The following is an 18,315-nucleotide window of genomic DNA, read 5'->3' on the forward strand; positions in this document are numbered from 1 at the left end:
ATGAAACGCAATGGAAACGTAGCCTGGACCATTCATCCAATAGAGAACCTATAGAAGAAGACTTGGACATTATAGAGCACTTCACAGCAATATTTGACAATCTAACCATGTTAACAACCGTCGCCTCTGTTTGTGGCCTTTGTCAATGAGCACTTTACCATAGATACCTAGACTTCAACATTGTACTCTTCAAACATGTTCGATGTTATTCTGCCGCCCCCCTTCGAGCACAATATTCGTGATAATTGGGGGTTTAAATGAAACAAAAGTGTTCAATTCCTTGTTTGCCCAACAAATCCTCCACATGTACTCATAACCATCCGTGCCAACACACACACTGTATACAAAAGTACATGCCACCCGGCTTGGCACCAAGCGTCTTAGTTGGTACCACCTCACCTACTCTACATCATACCCCCCCTGCTTCTGCTTTGAATCACCCAGCCTTAAGTTCCCTAGCTCAGCCCGTTGTCACTACGCTTCCCTTGCTTGAAACTCCATGCTGCGTTTGCTCATTGCAAGGTACGACGCACAAACCCGGTACCTCGAGAAGCAGCGTTAGACTGGGAGGTAAGTCGTTACCGCTGTTGCAGCTGCTGGCCCCGTGCACATCAGCGCAGCCCAGCCCCCGATGCCTGCAGGCGTCCTCAGCCATGATGTGAACGACCTTGTTGCTCGTCCGCGGTCTTCCCTCCTTGAAGCTCGCATTCGCCATTAAACCCGCCGACCATCCTCGGGCATGTTGCCCTTAGTACAGACGCACCCTCGCGTGGTGCCAATCAGTTTCGACGCCTTTGGACCATCCACGGGCCACGGCGCCAGGCCCGAGTCTGAGAGACGAGCCATCGCGTCGCCCTACTACCGCTCCTCGCAGCCATACCATGGCTCAGCCACTTCTTCCGCCCAGGGCTCGCGAGACTACGACTATCACCTGCGCCGCAAGACTCCTCGGGGCACCATCGATGCGGGATACGATGGATCGCCGACGCAGCTGTCGCCTGGCCCGCCGCCACTCAAGCAAGTGATCCTTCCGACGCCCTCAGGCATATACCCGTATCTGCCTCCGAATAACTTGCCCTTCCACGCCAAGTCCCGTCTCTTGGAGCATGATCAGGGAAGTCTGGGGCAGGCTCCTCTGACTTCGCCGTGGACTTTTAGCAATGAGAGGCCCAACTTTGTTCTTTCTAGCGGCTCCTCAATGCCCCTCCAGCCTGGCCTCTCCTGGCAGCCAAATGGATATCCCATGTTCAACCAGATTCCAGATGTCTATCAACCGCTCATGAGGGCGGCAGAGTACAATGTGCGCGCCTTCTGTCCGCCCCCGGGCTCGACGACTGATACCGCGACGTTTGGCCAGTTTGGTTGGCAGCTAGGGGCCTCGCAGCGAAGCTATGGCTATCTCGATATGTCTCGGCACTTTGATCAAATGAGTTTACCACCCGGCCTCCCTGGGAGCTTTTTGCACCACGGTTCAGATGCTCAACTGCCTTACAGACCGACAACGGACTTGAACGTCAACTTCAACATTCCACAGCCCCCACAACCAATGCTCCAAGGGAGTTACCTGGGCCAGAGCGCAGTCGTAGAGAACCCCCCCACCAGCGAACAATATGCTGTTCAGTCGAGTTTCACGGAAAAGGCCTATTCACAGGCTCAGGAACATTATGTTGAACTGCTGGCCTACCTGCAAACTGCCAAGAGATTTGATCAGATGAGCGGTGGCGGCAGTTCCAATTCAAGGTTTAAGATCCTGGTATTTCCAAGACCCCCAAAGGCCAGAAGAGAGCATCTTGGCACCATGCGGGATGTGTATCGTAGTGTTGAGCGACCTGTTCCATCGAAGCTCGTGCCGAACAGCCACCCCCGGGCCCTTACATCCAACATTGAGGATACCTTGAGCAATAACACAAGACCGCAGGTCGTGCAAGATGCCCATGTGGAAGGTCGCCGGTCCAGCAGGTCGGCATCGCGGTTCCACGTTTCGCCTGCTGCGTATACCTCGTCATCATCATTCGGGACACTCGGTCCTGCTGCCATGGCGAAAGCGCTGCCCATTCTGAATGCAAAAACTTCGTTGGATATTTTGAAAAATCTGTGTGAACAAAGTAATTGGAAATGGATTGACGGAATTTTACTCGGTGGGTGTCTTTTATATGGCCTCTCACGGTTCGAAGATGCCGCGGAATGGTTCTCCAGAGTTCTTGCTCTAGATTCAAGGTTCGACCTGTTCCAGATGAACTATCAAGTGGTTGTTCTATATCTGACTCAGATTATAGCCATGTTGAGGCTATCACAAACATAGCCGCAACACTCTATTGCCTTAACCGACAAGAGGAAGCTGAGCGGCATTGGCTAAACGCTATTAAGCTATGCCCTGCTCACTTAGAAGCTACGGAACAGCTCGTTGGATTGCTGTACAAAAAACGTAGCCGAGAGGCCATCGACATCATCTGCTTTGTGCAACAAGCGTTGAAATTACCAAAGGGAAATTCAACTCGGTCTACCTACCCCCCACTCGGTGTTCGCTCCGTGCCATCTGATGAACATTCTCTCGGTCAACAATCAACTGCTGCGCAATATGGTTTCCAGCCCGAAACTACCCTAACCGTGGGAGGCTCTGAATTCGGGTCTAGCGGGTACGCGCTCCCTAATAGCGAGAATGGAAGGATTCTAGCCTTGGTTCATGCCAAAGGCACAATACTATATGGCTTGAAGGACATTGAAAGAGCTTCAGAGGCATTTGAAGAAGCCGTCCTGATCAGTGTCGGGGAGCGCATACTGAGCGTTCAGGAGCTGGTAAACCGGATCCATGCTGTACTGTCACCACCGGCTGGCAATGATCAAAGACCAGTTTCTCGACGACCCCTTTTGCTTCCGCCGGAAAAGGCTCGCCAAACTGCTCATCTCGTGTTTGCTGCGGGCGGTGGAGGCAGCGAACTGCCTGGGCTAGCATTCGTTCCTGAAGGTGCCGCCAGGCGAGTCGCTGTGCAGACAACGAGCAATGCTCTCCTCTCTCTGGCCAAGATATTTCAGGATGCCATGTCTGGAGGGAGCATTGTTCCCAGCCTGCTCAGACAACCCTCAGGGATCGGCGACATCCTGGCGTTGTATTATCTATCTCTTTCTCTCCAAGAAAGCCCCTCTACCGCGAACAATATCGGGATCCTCCTTGCAGGTGTGCCGCAGCAAATGGCTCACAACAATACTAGTACACCAACAACAGCCACCTCCCGGCCTAGCTTGCCTGGCGTCGTGCCGGGCAGTGGTCTTGCCCTCGCTTTGGCGTATTACAACTACGGACTTCGTCTTGATCCAAGACATGTTCACCTGCACACCAATCTGGGTAGCCTCCTGAAAGATGTTGGACAGTTGGACCTCGCAATCCAGATGTACGAGCGAGCGGTTTCATGCGATAGAACGTTTGATATCGCCTTGACCAACCTAGCCAATGCTGTGAAAGACAAGGGTCGCATAAAGGACGCCATTGCTTACTACAGACGAGCGGTGGAAGCCAATCCAGGATTCGCCGAAGCCGTCTGCGGACTCTTAACAGCCCTCAACTCTGTATGCGATTGGCGTGGAAGAGGTGGAGCGCTTCTCGAATTGGGCAAATATGACCGATGGCACGTCGATGACAAAGGCACCCTGGTTGATGTGCAGGCGGCTATGCATGGGAGCGGCCTCACACAAAGAGTGATCAGTATCATAAATCACCAGCTAGGCGATGCATCGCATTGGGGCCGCAACATACTACAACACCCGACTATCCATGCGTTGGCGCAACAGCTGGGTGACTTCTGCCGTACTCCTGGATTCAGCTTGGAGTTGGCAATAAGTGCTTGGGCTGGTGAACCATGGGAAGGCTCGCGCCTGGTACGCCTCGTGGAACGGGCTGCAAGAGTCATTCTATGGAATTGGTATCATGACAAGTACGTTGCCAAGAGGGAGGTTACCCCTTCACGCTATCTCCGACCTCAGTTGCCTTCCTCTCTCACCATTCCATCTGCGCCAACTGTACTTCCTTTCCACACTTTCACGTATCCTCTATCTGCCAGGGATATTCGATCGATCTCTCAGCGCAACGCAATGCGAATATCATGCACGACTCTTCGAGCCCCTTGGCTGTCAGCTACTGTGTATCCACCACCACCTCCGCCAAATCCACATCTGAATGTTGGATATGTGTCGTCAGACTTTAATAACCATCCGCTGGCTCATCTGTGAGAAGCATCCCCCTTTCCCATGTAATTCTAACGTGTGGTGGAGCAAAAACTAACAGGCTTGTTGCCCAACGCAGAATGCAATCAGTGTTTGGATTTCACAATCCTCGGCGTGCTCGGGCTTTCTGCTATGCCACCACCCCCAGTGACAGATCTGTCCATCGACAGCAAATTGAAAGAGAGGCGCCTGTTTTTCGTGATGTCAGTTCTTGGCCAGCGGATAAGCTTATCGAACAGATCATTCGCGATGAGATCCACATCTTGGTGAATCTCAATGGCTATACGAGGGGTGCTCGCAATGAAATATTTGCTGCCCGCCCGGCCCCAATCCAAATGTCTTTTATGGGATTCGCGGGAACGCTTGGTGCCGAGTGGTGCGATTACATACTCGCAGACACAACTGCTATCCCGCCGAGCACTTTGCGCCCCTGGAGGATGAATACCAGCATCGATGACGTATTTCGCGACCGGACTGAGGGCGATGAACTCCAGTGGATGTACTCGGAGAACATCATTTTCTGCCGAGACACCTTTTTCTGCTGCGACCATGCACAGTCGTGTGATACTGTTGAACGGGGCATGACCTGGGAGGACGAAGAGAAACGACGGTGGAAGATGCGTAAGGAGCTGTTCCCGACAATAGCAGACGATGTCATCATATTAGCCAACTTCAATCAACTTTACAAGGCAAGTGAAGGGTGCAGAGAGATCTTGTATCAGTCTTGTTCTAACCTGATGATAGATTGATCCTACTACTTTCCGGTCTTGGTTACGGATCTTGGCCCGGACTCCCAAGGCTGTTCTCTGGCTGCTACGGTTCCCTGAACTAGGAGAGACCAACCTGCGGCAAACGGCTGAAACCTGGGCCGGGGCAGAAGTTGCTAGTCGGCTCATCTTTACTGATGTAGCACCAAAGAATCAGCATATAACTAGGGCTAGAGTGTGCGACATGTTTCTCGATACTGCAGAATGCAACGCTCATACCACTGCCGCCGATGTCTTGTGGTCAAGCACACCCCTTCTAACCTTGCCTCGATACTCGTACAAGATGTGTTCCCGAATGGCGGCATCCATCTTGCGAGGAGCACTCCCCAAGACAGCAGAGGGCCGACAAGCAGCACTGGAATTGATTGCAGATAGCGAAACGGAATATGAAGATTCGGCCACAGAGTTGGCCGGAGGGTTAACCTATGAGATAACAGAGGAAGGATATGGCCGGGGCAAGGGGCGTCTGGCAGAATTACGGAAACTGCTGTGGGACAGCAAATGGAAATGCGGACTCTTCAACACTCGCCGGTGGGTAAACGACTTGGAAATGGCTTACGAGGAGGCATGGCGGCGGTGGGTCGCGGGTAAGAGCGGCGACATATATCTATGAATGTTCTCTCTAGATGGCGCTATTCGTTGTGTTTATTTATGGGATACATGGAATTTCTGGCGTTGCATGAAAGGAGAAACGCAAGTACTCCCAATGCCATGGGGCTTGACGTGTATCTAGCTAGCGGGCTAGTGGATGCTACGGACAGCATTGATACCTTTTTTTAATGGACTTTTTGAATTCTGCCTATAGATGGCATTGTTACTACTACTTGATTGACTCTTATTTGCTTGGTGAAGATGGTGACAGTGGAACGCAGGAGTTGATGCTCTTGAGCAGTATGATGCAATATTTAGGGCGAAGGATCATTCAAATTGCATTGTGATTCTTGTCTTCTGTCTGTCTAGATTATCTGCCCCTATTCCCGGGTAACCTCTTCTTTGCTCGACGTAATCGCCAATAGATTTGGAGAATTACCTGAGAGTGCTCTCGGATAGACAATAGACAAAGCTATGGCCAGCATCGGATAACCTTGTCGTCTTTGATGCAGTGATTAACTCAAGTCCTTGATGGGACAAAAGGGATGTGCGCAAATGTATTCCTCTTGAGTGTGAGAGAGAAAAGGTTGATGACGGAATCCTCATTGCAGAGCTGTTTCTTCAGCATCAGCCGTGACACTCGTGATCGGGCGTTCCTCACATGGTGCGCTGCCATCCTCATCTGGCTCGAGTTTTTCAGTGTCTACTGCAAAGAGCATTTGGGGTAATGTCAAATGTGATAAGCGTTGGCCGTGTCTGTGTTCTCCACGGCCAACTCTGCCTTTTCGTGATGGCTCCAGAAGGTTGTTCTCCGAACGATGTCTCCAGAGCTGCCTTTTTGTGTTCAAGCGGGCTGCCAAATCGACGGTGTCGCTAGACGAAGCTGTAACCAAGCGGAGGAGAGATTAGTCTCTAGACAGGGAAACATGCGATAGCTGGGATTGAACCATGACTTACACGTTCTCCTGCCTTGACCAACCTTACCCTGAAGGCAAGGAGACTCAAGATCATATTCGCCAACGCGAGATTCCACCGAATCCACCATCTCAAACCCGTTTGCCTCTACCTCATGCCCACCTCTCCGGATGAGACTGCCAGATCGAGCCAGTGCCACCGCTTCAACGCCTTTCCTAGAAACCTTTTGAATGATGAGCTCCAGCCGCTTGATCTCAGCCTTGTATCGCGCCTCTTGGGCTGCCCAGTCGGAAACAAGAGCTTTGCTCCGCTCCTTGTCCTCTTGCCGCGTTGCTTCCAGCTGGACGACTTCTTTCTCCTTCTTGGACAGCTTTGCCCGGACTTTGCTGTAGCCCTCGATGAGATGGAGCACATACGACGTATACTGGGGCCCCAGCGTCGGCGGCGTCGAAGATACCATGATGGTGGTTCGCAACACATCGGCCATTTCGTCCACAGAAGGCGCGTTCTGGAGTCTATCAGCCTCCTTCATAAGGATATCGTTTCCAGATTCCGCAGATGAGTGGTAGAATCCAGCCAAGGGGCGTGGAGCAATTCTTAGATGGTTCGCTTCAAAGGTGTCTTCGATTGCGGCTGGATCGTAGGGAGTCAAGGGGGAAACTGGAGTGTGGCATCGCTGGCCTGGAAGAAGCCGCATCCAGCCAGAGTCTGCCATTTTGGACTAGGATATTGTAAACACCATCTGTTGTGATTTGCTGGAGCTTGTGTGATGAGTGAAAGAGAAAAGTTGAAGAATGGTGGGAAAGGAGTTGTTTTATAGCTGGGCGGTCAGGTGTAGCAGCTTTCTGCCAGCTGTGAGGTGAATAAGGGAGGAAAGGCGTTATTACAGCGCTTGAGAAGAGGTCAAAGTGGTGAGCAAGTTACTTGTCTATGCATTTTTATTACTTCGTAACCTCTGCCTATCTTTGTATTCATCTACATAAGCATCTTTTGGTATGTATTTTTCTGAACTGTTGCCGAGGCATAAAACATCTCTATATAGAGAACTCTAGAATGTATAGTGAATATGAGCCGTTCTACTTATTTCTCTAAGAAACGGCATTTTGTCCCCTCAGAATTTATGGCATCCGAGTTAAAACCTCAAACTCGAAACTAGAATCAATTCATATCTTTGCATCTGTTGCCGCATTGAGCTAGAATGAATCCTTTGGATGCTATATCATCGCTGTATTACCCCTTATTGTCAGCGTCGCAGATATCTCATGGTCATTCAAGCCTTGGCACCTCATTCACTGTTGGGAGGGGCCGACGGAAGCGCAAATAGTGGTTTTCTCGGGCCAGGTAGCGGTATCGAGGCGCAGTCATCCTCTCGTTTCCAGGTGATTCATAGGAACTTGTGAATACGTCTTCTTCCATGACTGGTGGGAGAAGCAGCAGCGTGGCTGAGTGGGTATATGAATTCGATCGCCTCTTGAATGACTTTGTCGGGAATGTGACTACTTTATTACTGAGCAAAGGTAGGCTGTTGTGTGCCTCCAAGATCTGTGATTCCTCTTTTGGGTCGACACTGTCCAATCCTGCGTGGCAAGCCGTTGATCCATCCTCCAGTTCAGAGTAGTCAGTGGCTTCGTGCCGACTTCTCTCAAATCTCTCCCAGAGTCTCGCATTGTACAGTAGGGAGTTGTCGTTGTCAGTGACGAGATTGAGATCACACAGATACGTCCAAGCACGATAGTGGAAACAAAATGTCGCAAATGGTGCCTCCGTTGCGTCCTGCAAAATCCATTCGTAGTAAATTGCATCTTCAGGATGCTCAAGGAGTCCAGTTGAAGGTGATCTAATGATGCTATATGTTAGCTGGAGCATATCCCGTAGCATTGCCTTGAACGATATTCTTCTTTCCCTCCCTACTCATCTCTTTCCATACACTCTCAGGGGTTAACTTACATTATCCCATAGCGTTCTTGATCTCGGTGTACAGCCAATTGTGGCGTGCTTCTCCGACGGCTTTTTGCTCGAAAGACTTGAACTTCGATCAGACCCCCGTCATCGGCTGCAGCAATGGCATCAGGGCCAGGGGAGAAACAAAAGGACCTCGATTCAATCCCGCTTCGCTTGAGCAGCATTCCATCTTGCTTCAAGTGCCATCTGTCACTTGGCTCGAAGAGGGCCCGTGTGATTGTGCCTGATGCCGCACCCGGCTTAATCCCACAACTCGTAATGTTTCGGCCGTTCATAAACAACTTAAAGAAGAGGTAACATGAGGGCTCCGGATGGCGATGAATGGAATATTGCACCCAGAATTGTGAGCCAGGTGCAGAAGGGACATAGACGGAGGCTTTTGGTGCCGTCTTTTGGATTCGAGGAGAGTCCAAACCGGGAGAAGTCACATCGTTTTCTTGGACCCTCTGAGAGGCTTCAACAACAGATGCAACGTGAACTGAAGAAGCATCAGGATGTGGAAATTCTGGTAGCAGCACCGAGTCTGGTTGAATAACGAGAGACAGTTCGATGCCTCGCAAACAGGGCATGATTGCTTCAAGGGAGAGCGAATGTCTTCCCTGGTGATGGCATAGGAGAGAAAGAACTGGGGTTTGGTGAGAAGAGGAAAACAAGGGCCTGCAGACTTGTTTGTTATAGGTCCATAAGAATTGGTACATTGAAGGCTACAGGGCGAAGAACTTTCAGGGAGCACGTCAATTAGTGAACAAACGCCCTGATAGGGGCTAATCATTCGCTACAAAGCCACTTCGACAGCTGGAGCTGCAATGCAAATGGCAGACGCGGCACAAGTGCACGGTTTAACCAACTGTTGTCTGCCAAGTGCACTGTTACAGTAAAATGTTAAGACGTATAAGTTGGTCTGCCACCTCAGCAAACGATATATGTAACCGGAGGCAGCCGTGAGTTGGGAAACTCCCGATTTGTTCACACATCTTCCAGATTGACCCAAGTGTCACACAATTGCCCGCATTCTTGATGGGTGAAAATGTATGTCGAATTCGTACAGACTTGCAGCCTCCAAGCTGACAGAATGAGCCGCCAATTCACAATCAACATCCGAAGAGGCTCTCCAATTCCGCCTGGTTCTCCTATATTGAACTTGCTGCGCTATCTATGCGCGCCAAGGGGATGTAGTCACGCAGAAGAAATCGAACCCCGCCACGTCTATTGCCTCAATTTCCCTGTCCAAGCACCGCTTTTGTGTCCTCCGTCTTCCCTAGCAGCCCCAGATTCCGGATCTGGCTCGCACTCGGCGCATCGTCTCGTGCGGTTGCTGATTGAGCTCGGGCATATGCGGCTTGTAAAGCCAGCGCTCTCGCATGCTATTCGTCGTCAGCCGCGTCTACTTCGTCCAGCACTTGAGCTCCCGAAACAGACCTCCTTCTTGTGGTGTAGGCACTCGTAGTAATCCTCTAGGACGGGCGAGCACTTCTTCTTGCCTGAGTCGTCTGCGGCGGATGTGTTGACGACATAGCAGGCCATGACCTCCTGCCAGAAAGGAAAGCAACGGCCGACGCCTGAAATGCAGTCAGTCAATGTCCAAAGAGATGCCATTGAATAGAAGCACATACCGCCATGCATGCCATATCCTGAACTCATGATGTGCCGAGTGGTTGTTTGTTGCGACGCCTAGGTTCACCTTTTCCTTCAACCAATGATGGCTGTCAAGGTTCGGTACATCGGGATTATTGCTCGTTTTCGTCTGAGCACTAACAGTAGTACCTTTTAACTGCGTACTAATCATATGGCGACTAAAGTATCCATAGATAGAACAGTCGCCCCGATATTTACATAGCCCCGTTATGTAGCTGGGAATGCCCCCCATTGGCGATTCGGGACAGTTAAGCCCGGATAATTCAATAACCTTCTTTAATGACAGCATCAAGAATGTTGGCAGGTGATAGCTAACAGACCATAGCTATTTTCGTTATTGGTGCGCGATCAAATTGTTTTCCAGGAGATTTTCTCAATTTCAACATACCGGCCCAAGGCCTGGATTACCACAGCCAAACTGCGGGGGAAAAAAAACCATCCAATATGAGCTCCTCGCTCTCACCCGGAAAGGTGTTACTTCTTGCCGCCCACTATGCAACACACGGCGATATTGAGAGCTTGGCCCGCCTGTCCAGTCAGCGAGCCAAAGTGCTGCATAAAGAGCTACTGTTGAGGATTATTCTTACTTACTTGCCTGAAACTGTGAAGCCTTCTGTCTATGTTGGCTTCTTACTCGCACTCGCTGGAGATCATCTTGAGGAGTACAATGAGGGCGAATTGGACACAACTCCTGTTGACGACTTGTCCGAAGATGAAGCTTCCAAGAAGGCAAGAAAGCTACACCTGCAGCAACTTACGTCTGCCGATGCTCCAGTCAGCTTCCAAGACGATCCGATAACCAAATTCCTTATCCAGAGGTCATATAAGATGGATAGCGAAACTGGCCTTCTCTCACAAGTTCCAAGTTTACTGGCCATATTTCAATCCCGTTCACCGGAACTATCATCCTGGGTTACGTCGACAGTGCTTCCGTATGTAAGGAGAAACGTGGAGTATTATAGAGATGAGATTCCTCCACACTCTCTTCTCGACTTTCAAAAGCTCTCGGATCCAGCCGCCATGCTGTATTTACTGTCACGGACTGGAAGTCGCGAGGAGGATATAGCCTTCATCGGCCGTGATATTAGAGGCTTGGTTGGGCCATGGCTCCAAGGGAAGTCCCGGTGGACGACCAAACTCACCAGTGGCGAGCATACCGCCAAGGACGCGGGACCGCCATTGTCTGCTGGGTGGGAGCAATTTCTCGAATGGCTTGTGAGCCAAGCAACTTCTTCGTGGCCCGTCGTCGTCGCCTTAACCGAGCAATGGGGAGGGCCCGCGGACCTGGATCTAGGGGAGGCGGCCGGCTTGGAATTCACAGAGTCTCAGCAACAGTATTTACTACGCAGCTATGCACGAGCGATACTTGCGTCAGCATACCTAGTATCTGAAGCCACGGTCGGAGCACTTCCAGGCGCCTATCAGATGGCAATCAAGATGAGACGGATGCTAGGCTATAGTGAGGTTCCTCCCACACTGGAGATGGCCATCTCTGTACTACCCAGCCTGTCGGGGTTTGATGTGTCCTCACTCATTGGCATGAAGACTGCGACATATATGAGGAACGATCTACTTGAAGAAAAGAATCCATTAACTTCTCCTACAGAGGGAGCAATGACTTTGTTAATAGCATTGATACTGAGTGCCTTTATCTGTACCAGCTTGGGTGTACCTTGCTCTGTTAGAAAAGCCGGAGACTTGGCCTTTATTCAGGATCTTCGTGAGCAAAAAGGAGAAATCGCCAAGCTTATTCGGAGCGCGTCCACGCAAGTACAGGGAGACGAAGATAGGCATTGGTCACAAGTAAGGGATCGGTTGCTATGGTTGAACAATTGGGGTTCTGATGAGGATCGGCCTGGCAATTCTGAAGCTATAAGAGGCATTATCGGAAACGTTCCCAAGGATTTCATCGAAATGGAGATTCTAAAAGCTCTTCTCTCCAACTCACGTACGGCATGGCCTTTTATTCGACCATTTTTACTTTAACTAATCTGTGTTTTACAGGCTATACCCTTGCTAAAAGCATCTACGAAGACAGTCCGGAGAAGCCTCTTGCCGCGGAAATCATACAGGACACAGTATACCAAGCAGCCTTGCGTGCTTTTGATAATGCTTCCAACCCCAATCGGTCAAGAGGAGGGTTGAAGAAGTGTGATGAGATGTAAGAATGTGACCTTGTGCAGTTAACACCCCCGAAGGAACCATTACTGACATCATCTCAAGCATTCACTCATTTCCAAAAACATTAACCAATACACACCCAGCTACCAAACGGGTGGAGGCCCTATTACGATGCACGCATGCCTTGAGTGAGTACCGACTTACGCTTAAGCAGGGCGAGCCGTTTAAGCCTGTAGTCCTTCGAGTTCACTCCGATCCAGTATCGATAATCGACAAGGTTCTGGAGCAAAACCCAAAGGCATACACCCGTCTCCCTGAGTTCTTGGAGATGGCAGCGAATATGGTGCGCGCCGGCATCACACAACAAGCCCGCTCCATCAAGTTTGACTCAACGACGGGAGACAACAGCAAGGAGCTTAGCCGGGCAGAGAAATTCATTACGGCCCAGTGTATAGAAGCTGCGCTGAGGGAAGACGATTTCGAGACAGCATACTCTTATGTGGTTAGTCGTCTGGAAACAACCGCCCCCCACGGAACCCAAGCGCCCGCAAACGAAGAAGACGAATGGTCCTGGAAGGCTGCCCTGAAAGCCGGGCAGTACATTCGCACCGAGCGCACCCTGCTGCCAACACACCTTGGCATCGCAAGCGGCAATCCCGAGATCCGCCACCTGGAACAGCGCATCGAGTGCCTGGCCACTGCGCTGCGTGTCGCGCCCACCTCCCAGCTCCAGGAAATCCTCAAAACGTTCCGGCGTTGCGAGGAGCAGCTGGACTCTGCCATCAGCGAGGAGGCCGCCGCTGAAGCTTCTTGGGCCGCCGCCGGAGAGGTCCCTGGCGCTTTCGAGTCGTCTACGCCTCATAATCCGCACTCGACACGGAATATGACGGCCACCGCTGCGGCCAAACAGGCGGAGGAGGCCCCAATGTCCCTGTTTGACCTATCGCGGGCAACCGCCAGCGTGGCACAGCGAAACTTCACAAGGCTGTCCAGCCTGTCGTCGCTCGCCACTTCGACACCCTCGGCGCCATCACCAACTGGAGAACAGGCGCCACAGCGGCTACGGAAGAGGGACCAGCTGAGAGAGGCCGCCACTGGCACGCTCGTCTCTGGAGTAGGCTGGCTGATTGGGGCAAGCGTTAATCGAGAACAAACAGAGTCTTGATTTTTTGATGATTGATGTACGATATTCTACAACTAGCTCACTAGTAGGCTATTCTTAATTTTGGGTTGAACTATGGATGGGAGTTGTCTTAAAAAAAAGACAGTGGGATATGGGGTACAATCGTGTCAGACAGTTAGACCTCAAACTACAGCGCATTCGAGCAAGTCTCGCTTTGACTTGTCCAGTACCTGTGCCATGATAATATACATGATACATGGCGTTACGACCTGCTAGCTTCTGCCAAATAGAGTATACCTCGTGATCTTGACAGACTGAAGCGGATGACGAGCACTCAAGAGTGTGCATATCAGACTGTTATGATCTGTATGCTGGACATTCAATGTTGGGCTTCGCCAGAGCTGAAGTTGGTAGGAAGCATTTGGCCCCCATGCGAGTACGCCATATCATTCCTATACTCAAATTAGTATATCAACTAGTATGGTAAAGGTCGCAGAAAGCAGTCAGAGAAAAGAAAATTGAGCAGTCGTTGCAAAGTCGTCAAGATGCCCTCGCACCTCCAGTATGGCCAGTTGATGTGAAGTGATGTATCTGGTTCTGAACTAAGACGCAGCAGAGAAGGGCGAAAGCATGTATCTGATCGAGAGGAGCATCTAGCCAAGCCCAAGACTGGCAGAAGCTCCGAAATCTGATTTTAGAGAAGTTGGCGTGCACGAAAGCCTTACTAGGTAAGAGAAAAGAGCTGGGTATGTAACTGCATTTGTTGGCGTGCGTCAATAGAGAAGAAATATTACGGCGAAATGGTTTGCTGGCTGGCGTAGGATGACAGAATTTACGTTGGCTACTGGCTTTATCAGAATGGTAGTTAGTTAGCAGTCTCAAGGCGTTAAATGCGTTCATTATCGGCTGGTATTAATCTGAATCCGAATGGTTGCCCGTCGACTCAGATTTTGGCAGAACCAAGGTATTGTTTAAGTATTGACATCTGAAGCACGACCGGATTTTAGTGGTCCATTAGGGTCACTTCGCCAGGAAAAGAAGAAAGCAGGGCGCCTGGGGGGGTTGATATTTGTTGGGCTGTTGTGAAGGTTGTTAAACGGTATCAAGATGTTGTGGCGCAACGTGACGAGTGATGGAAGTGTTTGATTCTGCAAGATCCGGAAGCTGCCCATAAACGGCCAATGCGCAACTCTGTAGCCGCAAGACCGACCAGCAAGAAAAATGTAAATATCAGCGGCGACGGCCGAAAACCCGATTTTGTTTTCCCTCCCTTAGCAGTCGCATATCGCACGAAACTCCTAATTGAGATCCTGACGAAAGAGTCCACAGCTGTCCACGGAGGTCGATTGACAAACTGCGGACGAGACAAATAAAACAAGAACAACTAGAAAATAGGAAAAAGAAAAAAGCAGCAACAGGCAGTCCATTAATGACAATGAAGTCTTGTTCGTCAGAGATCGATAAAGAGCAGTCAGAAACGACGGCATCATCAGTGCATGGCCGACTCGGGACCTGGTTCAATTTAGTGCCTAAACCCCGAAACATGGCATTCATGGGTGATTCAAACCTCCGTATGACTCACGTGCCTCAGGTCGTGAGGCAGGCTCGCCGTATGCTGGACCACTGCTGGCGGCTGGCTCTCGGGATCGGCCAGCGTCTCGGTCAGCAGTACGCTCGTATCGGTCGCGGTCATATCCGCCGCTGCTGTTGCCACCACGAGCGCCGTAGCGGTCGCCGCGGTCGCCGCGCTCTCCACGGTCTTCACGGTAGCGCTCGCGACCGTAGTTGTCATCGCCGCCGCCGCCGCCGCCGCTACCGCTACCACCACCACCACCACCACCGCGCTCGCGACGCTCGTAGTTGCGGTCGTAGTTGCGGTCGTAGGTGCGCTCAGAGTCTCTTCCTCCGTAGCCGCGCTCATCGTATCGGTCTCGGTAGTTGCGATCGTAAGCACCACCACCGCCACCGCTGCGTTCCTCATATCGTCGGTCGTATCCGCGTTCATAGTTGCGGTCATAACCTCTCTCATTGCCACGGTATCGGTAGTCATCGCGAGAATAACCACCACCGCCATAGCCGCCACGTCGGCGATCATCGAAGCGAGCGCGAGGGTCTGTCATTTCAGATGTCTGTCAGCGTGGGAACAGGAAGAGGATGCACACGGAGCGAAATGCCAACTTACCTCTCTTGGGAGGACCGAAGTACTTGCCCGGTGTGGGAGTACGAGGGCGAGCACGACGGGCCTTCTCAATGCTCATGGTACGGCCTTCAATCACTTCGCCCTGGAGGCCTTCCTTGGCAGCCTCGGCCTGTTCAGAGGTGACCATCTTGACGAATCCGAATCCGCGAGATTCCTTGGTGTGAGGGTCTCGCATGATTTGGCACTTCTCCACCTCACCATACTTCTCAAACATCTTGGAGACCTCTGCCTCGGACAGGCGAGGGTGGATGCCGGTGACGAAGAGGTTGGAGCCGGGGTTAATGGCACCATCGTCATCCTCCTTGGGAGCGGGTGCATCTTTGATGTTGCTGCACAGTATTTAGGTCAGTAAGCAGTGCGACAACGAGTCAAGGCAAGAAAGGCTTACACGTCAGGAAGGCCTGGCGGAGACATGGATCGGCGACGGCTGCCAGTGTCGTCGCGCGCAGGACGGGGAGAGGCGCTTCTGTTGTCACGCTCGTAACGAGGAGCCTCGTCTAGCGAAAAGCACATGAGTTAGCAGCGGCCCAATTCATCGAATCCACGCGGCACAAACGCGTCGAAAAGAGTCGACATGGCCTATCGCCGTCGGGACCGGGGAAACAAACCATCGTAACGGTCGCCGTTGGCGGCCTCGTAATCCATTGAAGTAGTCGCCATGGCTGCGGGGGCGATTCGAGATGGATGAAAGTGAGCAGACGACAAAACCTGGTGATTGGGTGATGGGGAGGCAGGCTGCGTTCCGCTTGAAGAAGATGAAGGAAGGGTAGAAAAAAAATCTGGTGGCACACGAAAAGATGTACTGTGACAGAGAAAGCCGATGATTAGGCGAGTTGGGCCAGAGGCGAAACAACAAAGGGCACAACCACCGCTGTGCCTGGTCGCCGGTCAATGGAATCTGGGACGAAAGAAACGAGGCTGGAGCTTCGTCTGATGGCTTGGCTTGTGCAAAGGAAGGGAAAGCTGAATCAACGAGGAAGCTCGCACGACGGGGAGCCTCGTCAAAGCCAGAGTCAGCTGTGAAGGCTACTGCGAAAGCATGGGCCAACCGTGTGGCGACTTGGTATGGAGTACTCCGTGCAGAGCGAACTAAGCCAAGTTGCCAAGGTACATGTACTTCTACGAGTCGGCTTGCTAAGCAGTACCTGACAATGGCTGAAACTCTAAAGCTAGGTTGAGTTGAGCATGCCTCATCCCCAATGCTGCCGGCAAAAAGATGATAACTGACAAGCTGCATCTGCGTGCTATAAACTGAAATTCTGAATTGACATTATTGTTCATGTTAATCCAGTGTCGAGAGTCTTGATCAGGCTGGCGATGGATATCACAGTGTAAAAAAAGCCTTAGAAAATACGTCATCCCATTGATTACCTGTATTGTGCCAGGTGTAATTGTAGCCAATGTCTGGGCGTCGTATGCTTAATAGAGTCCTTTACATGATTCGTGCCTTTTGAAGCATTGAGCTTTTCTTGCATCTCTACTATCTCTGTCAATGCCGTGTCTTTCGTCTCCCTCTTTTTCCCCTTCTTCTTCTATTTCTATGGCCCTTCAAATGCAACTGCGGCTTGTTTCCAGAATCACTGTCCAGGACAAAGCCCCCTCTCTCGGGAGCACAACTTGAGCTAAAAGACGTCCACAGGTGTATTCGTATAAAGAGAACATGGTAAAAAGGGTCAAAGAACCTGTTTCAGAACCCTGTTGTCCATTTCCGGCATGCCAATGTCTCCGTAAAACAACAAAGGTTACCAGACATCTTCAGGGTGCACCTCGTGTTTCTCGCCGTCATCTCGAACGTGCTCACCCTTTGAGTCCCTCTTCATAGATTTGCGCATGTCGAATGCATCCTCGCTGTCTTTGTCGGGATCTGTGGCATGCTCCCCATAATAGTCTTTGACAACACGAAAGACGCTGTAGCCCAGTTCTTTGTAAAACGCAATGGCCTTGGCATTGCTGCTGCGGACAAACAGATCCATGAACCAAGCATTGTGAACATCGGCGGCTGCCTCCAATTGCTCCACCAGGATTTTGCCAATACCTTGCCTTCTTGCTTCCGACGCTACAGTCAGGGCCGTAATGTGAGCATGCCAGGGAAGGTAATGTTCTGAGTATTTGTATGCATCCGGCGATGATTCAACTTTGCCCATGACTTTGAGCAGATGTATCAATTAGCAGTGCGATGCGGCGCGTTTGGAGGGGGTTTAACCAACTATATCCAACGATGTTTCCTTCCGAATCCTCGCATACTTGAAACAGGGAGGGCCATTTGGCATAATACTGAAGATAGAAGCTGAGCTCATAGGTCTCTGTTAGGGGATCCAGGTTGCATTTTGAGAATTTATTGACATCGTCAGGCCGAAATCGTCGAAAGGTGGTCATAGTCGCAGCTCGTAGCCCTGTTATCCAATGATCGCCACTTATTGAGCAAGATTCAAGTTGTATCGCTTGAAGGTTATGATTTTACACTAGCGCAGCAACAGTCATAAATGATTCATGCTTGTGGGGGGGATCCCATTATACAGGCCTGGTGGTGGAATGTTGGAGTTTACTACACTGGCAGCCGTGAGAAGATTTCGTAGGTGGTTTGGTTAAGCCCGCTTATACTGACAATGAAGTAGATATGTAGCGGTTTTACGTCTTACGGGATTAAAACTATTTGTAAAATGTTCCTTTTCTTCTTCAAAGACTAAATGATATTATGCGTCCTTTTGAGATTTTGGTACATGAACAAGTTGTCAACTCCTTTATCCGTTTCAAGGATCATCATGCTGAAAGTGGGAGGGTTT

At 50.8% G+C, this 18,315-nt stretch overlaps 7 protein-coding genes across 7 annotated transcripts; 2 read left to right on the top strand and 5 right to left on the bottom strand.

Annotated features, from left to right (window-relative positions):
* Positions 1–739: 739 nt before the first annotated feature.
* Positions 740–5,598, top strand: Triagg1_1944 (uncharacterized protein; the record flags this gene model as incomplete). Its single annotated transcript, XM_062896070.1, has 4 exons — positions 740–2,217; positions 2,277–4,220; positions 4,298–4,871; positions 4,963–5,598. The coding sequence occupies 4 exons, from the start codon at positions 740–742 to the stop codon at positions 5,596–5,598; spliced, it is 4,632 nt and encodes a 1,543-aa protein (XP_062758800.1).
* Positions 5,599–6,178: 580 nt separating this feature from the next.
* Positions 6,179–7,206, bottom strand: Triagg1_1945 (uncharacterized protein; the record flags this gene model as incomplete). Its single annotated transcript, XM_062896071.1, has 2 exons — positions 6,179–6,459; positions 6,534–7,206. 2 exons carry the CDS (start codon positions 7,204–7,206, stop codon positions 6,179–6,181), a joined length of 954 nt encoding a protein of 317 aa, XP_062758801.1.
* A 551-nt stretch (positions 7,207–7,757) lies between these two features.
* On the bottom strand, positions 7,758–9,022 carry Triagg1_1946 (uncharacterized protein; the record flags this gene model as incomplete). The annotated part of the gene is made up of 2 exons (XM_062896072.1): positions 7,758–8,328; positions 8,439–9,022. The coding sequence occupies 2 exons, from the start codon at positions 9,020–9,022 to the stop codon at positions 7,758–7,760; spliced, it is 1,155 nt and encodes a 384-aa protein (XP_062758802.1).
* Positions 9,023–9,667: 645 nt separating this feature from the next.
* Positions 9,668–10,094, bottom strand: Triagg1_1947 (uncharacterized protein; the record flags this gene model as incomplete). Its single annotated transcript, XM_062896073.1, has 3 exons — positions 9,668–9,817; positions 9,873–10,012; positions 10,067–10,094. 3 exons carry the CDS (start codon positions 10,092–10,094, stop codon positions 9,668–9,670), a joined length of 318 nt encoding a protein of 105 aa, XP_062758803.1.
* A 438-nt stretch (positions 10,095–10,532) lies between these two features.
* Triagg1_1948 (uncharacterized protein) lies at positions 10,533–13,374 on the top strand (the record flags this gene model as incomplete). The annotated part of the gene is made up of 3 exons (XM_062896074.1): positions 10,533–12,036; positions 12,093–12,249; positions 12,312–13,374. The coding sequence occupies 3 exons, from the start codon at positions 10,533–10,535 to the stop codon at positions 13,372–13,374; spliced, it is 2,724 nt and encodes a 907-aa protein (XP_062758804.1).
* Positions 13,375–14,821: 1,447 nt separating this feature from the next.
* Triagg1_1949 (uncharacterized protein) lies at positions 14,822–16,192 on the bottom strand (the record flags this gene model as incomplete). The annotated part of the gene is made up of 5 exons (XM_062896075.1): positions 14,822–14,844; positions 14,915–15,445; positions 15,515–15,861; positions 15,921–16,029; positions 16,141–16,192. The coding sequence occupies 5 exons, from the start codon at positions 16,190–16,192 to the stop codon at positions 14,822–14,824; spliced, it is 1,062 nt and encodes a 353-aa protein (XP_062758805.1).
* Positions 16,193–17,274: 1,082 nt separating this feature from the next.
* Triagg1_1950 (uncharacterized protein) lies at positions 17,275–17,676 on the bottom strand (the record flags this gene model as incomplete). Its single annotated transcript, XM_062896077.1, has 1 exon — positions 17,275–17,676. One exon carries the CDS (start codon positions 17,674–17,676, stop codon positions 17,275–17,277), a length of 402 nt encoding a protein of 133 aa, XP_062758806.1.
* Positions 17,677–18,315: the final 639 nt, after the last annotated feature.

Source organism: Trichoderma aggressivum (assembly GCF_033847375.1).
Source record: "Trichoderma aggressivum f. europaeum strain CBS 100526 chromosome Unknown scaffold_005, whole genome shotgun sequence".
NCBI classification, from domain to species: Eukaryota; Fungi; Ascomycota; class Sordariomycetes; order Hypocreales; family Hypocreaceae; genus Trichoderma; species Trichoderma aggressivum.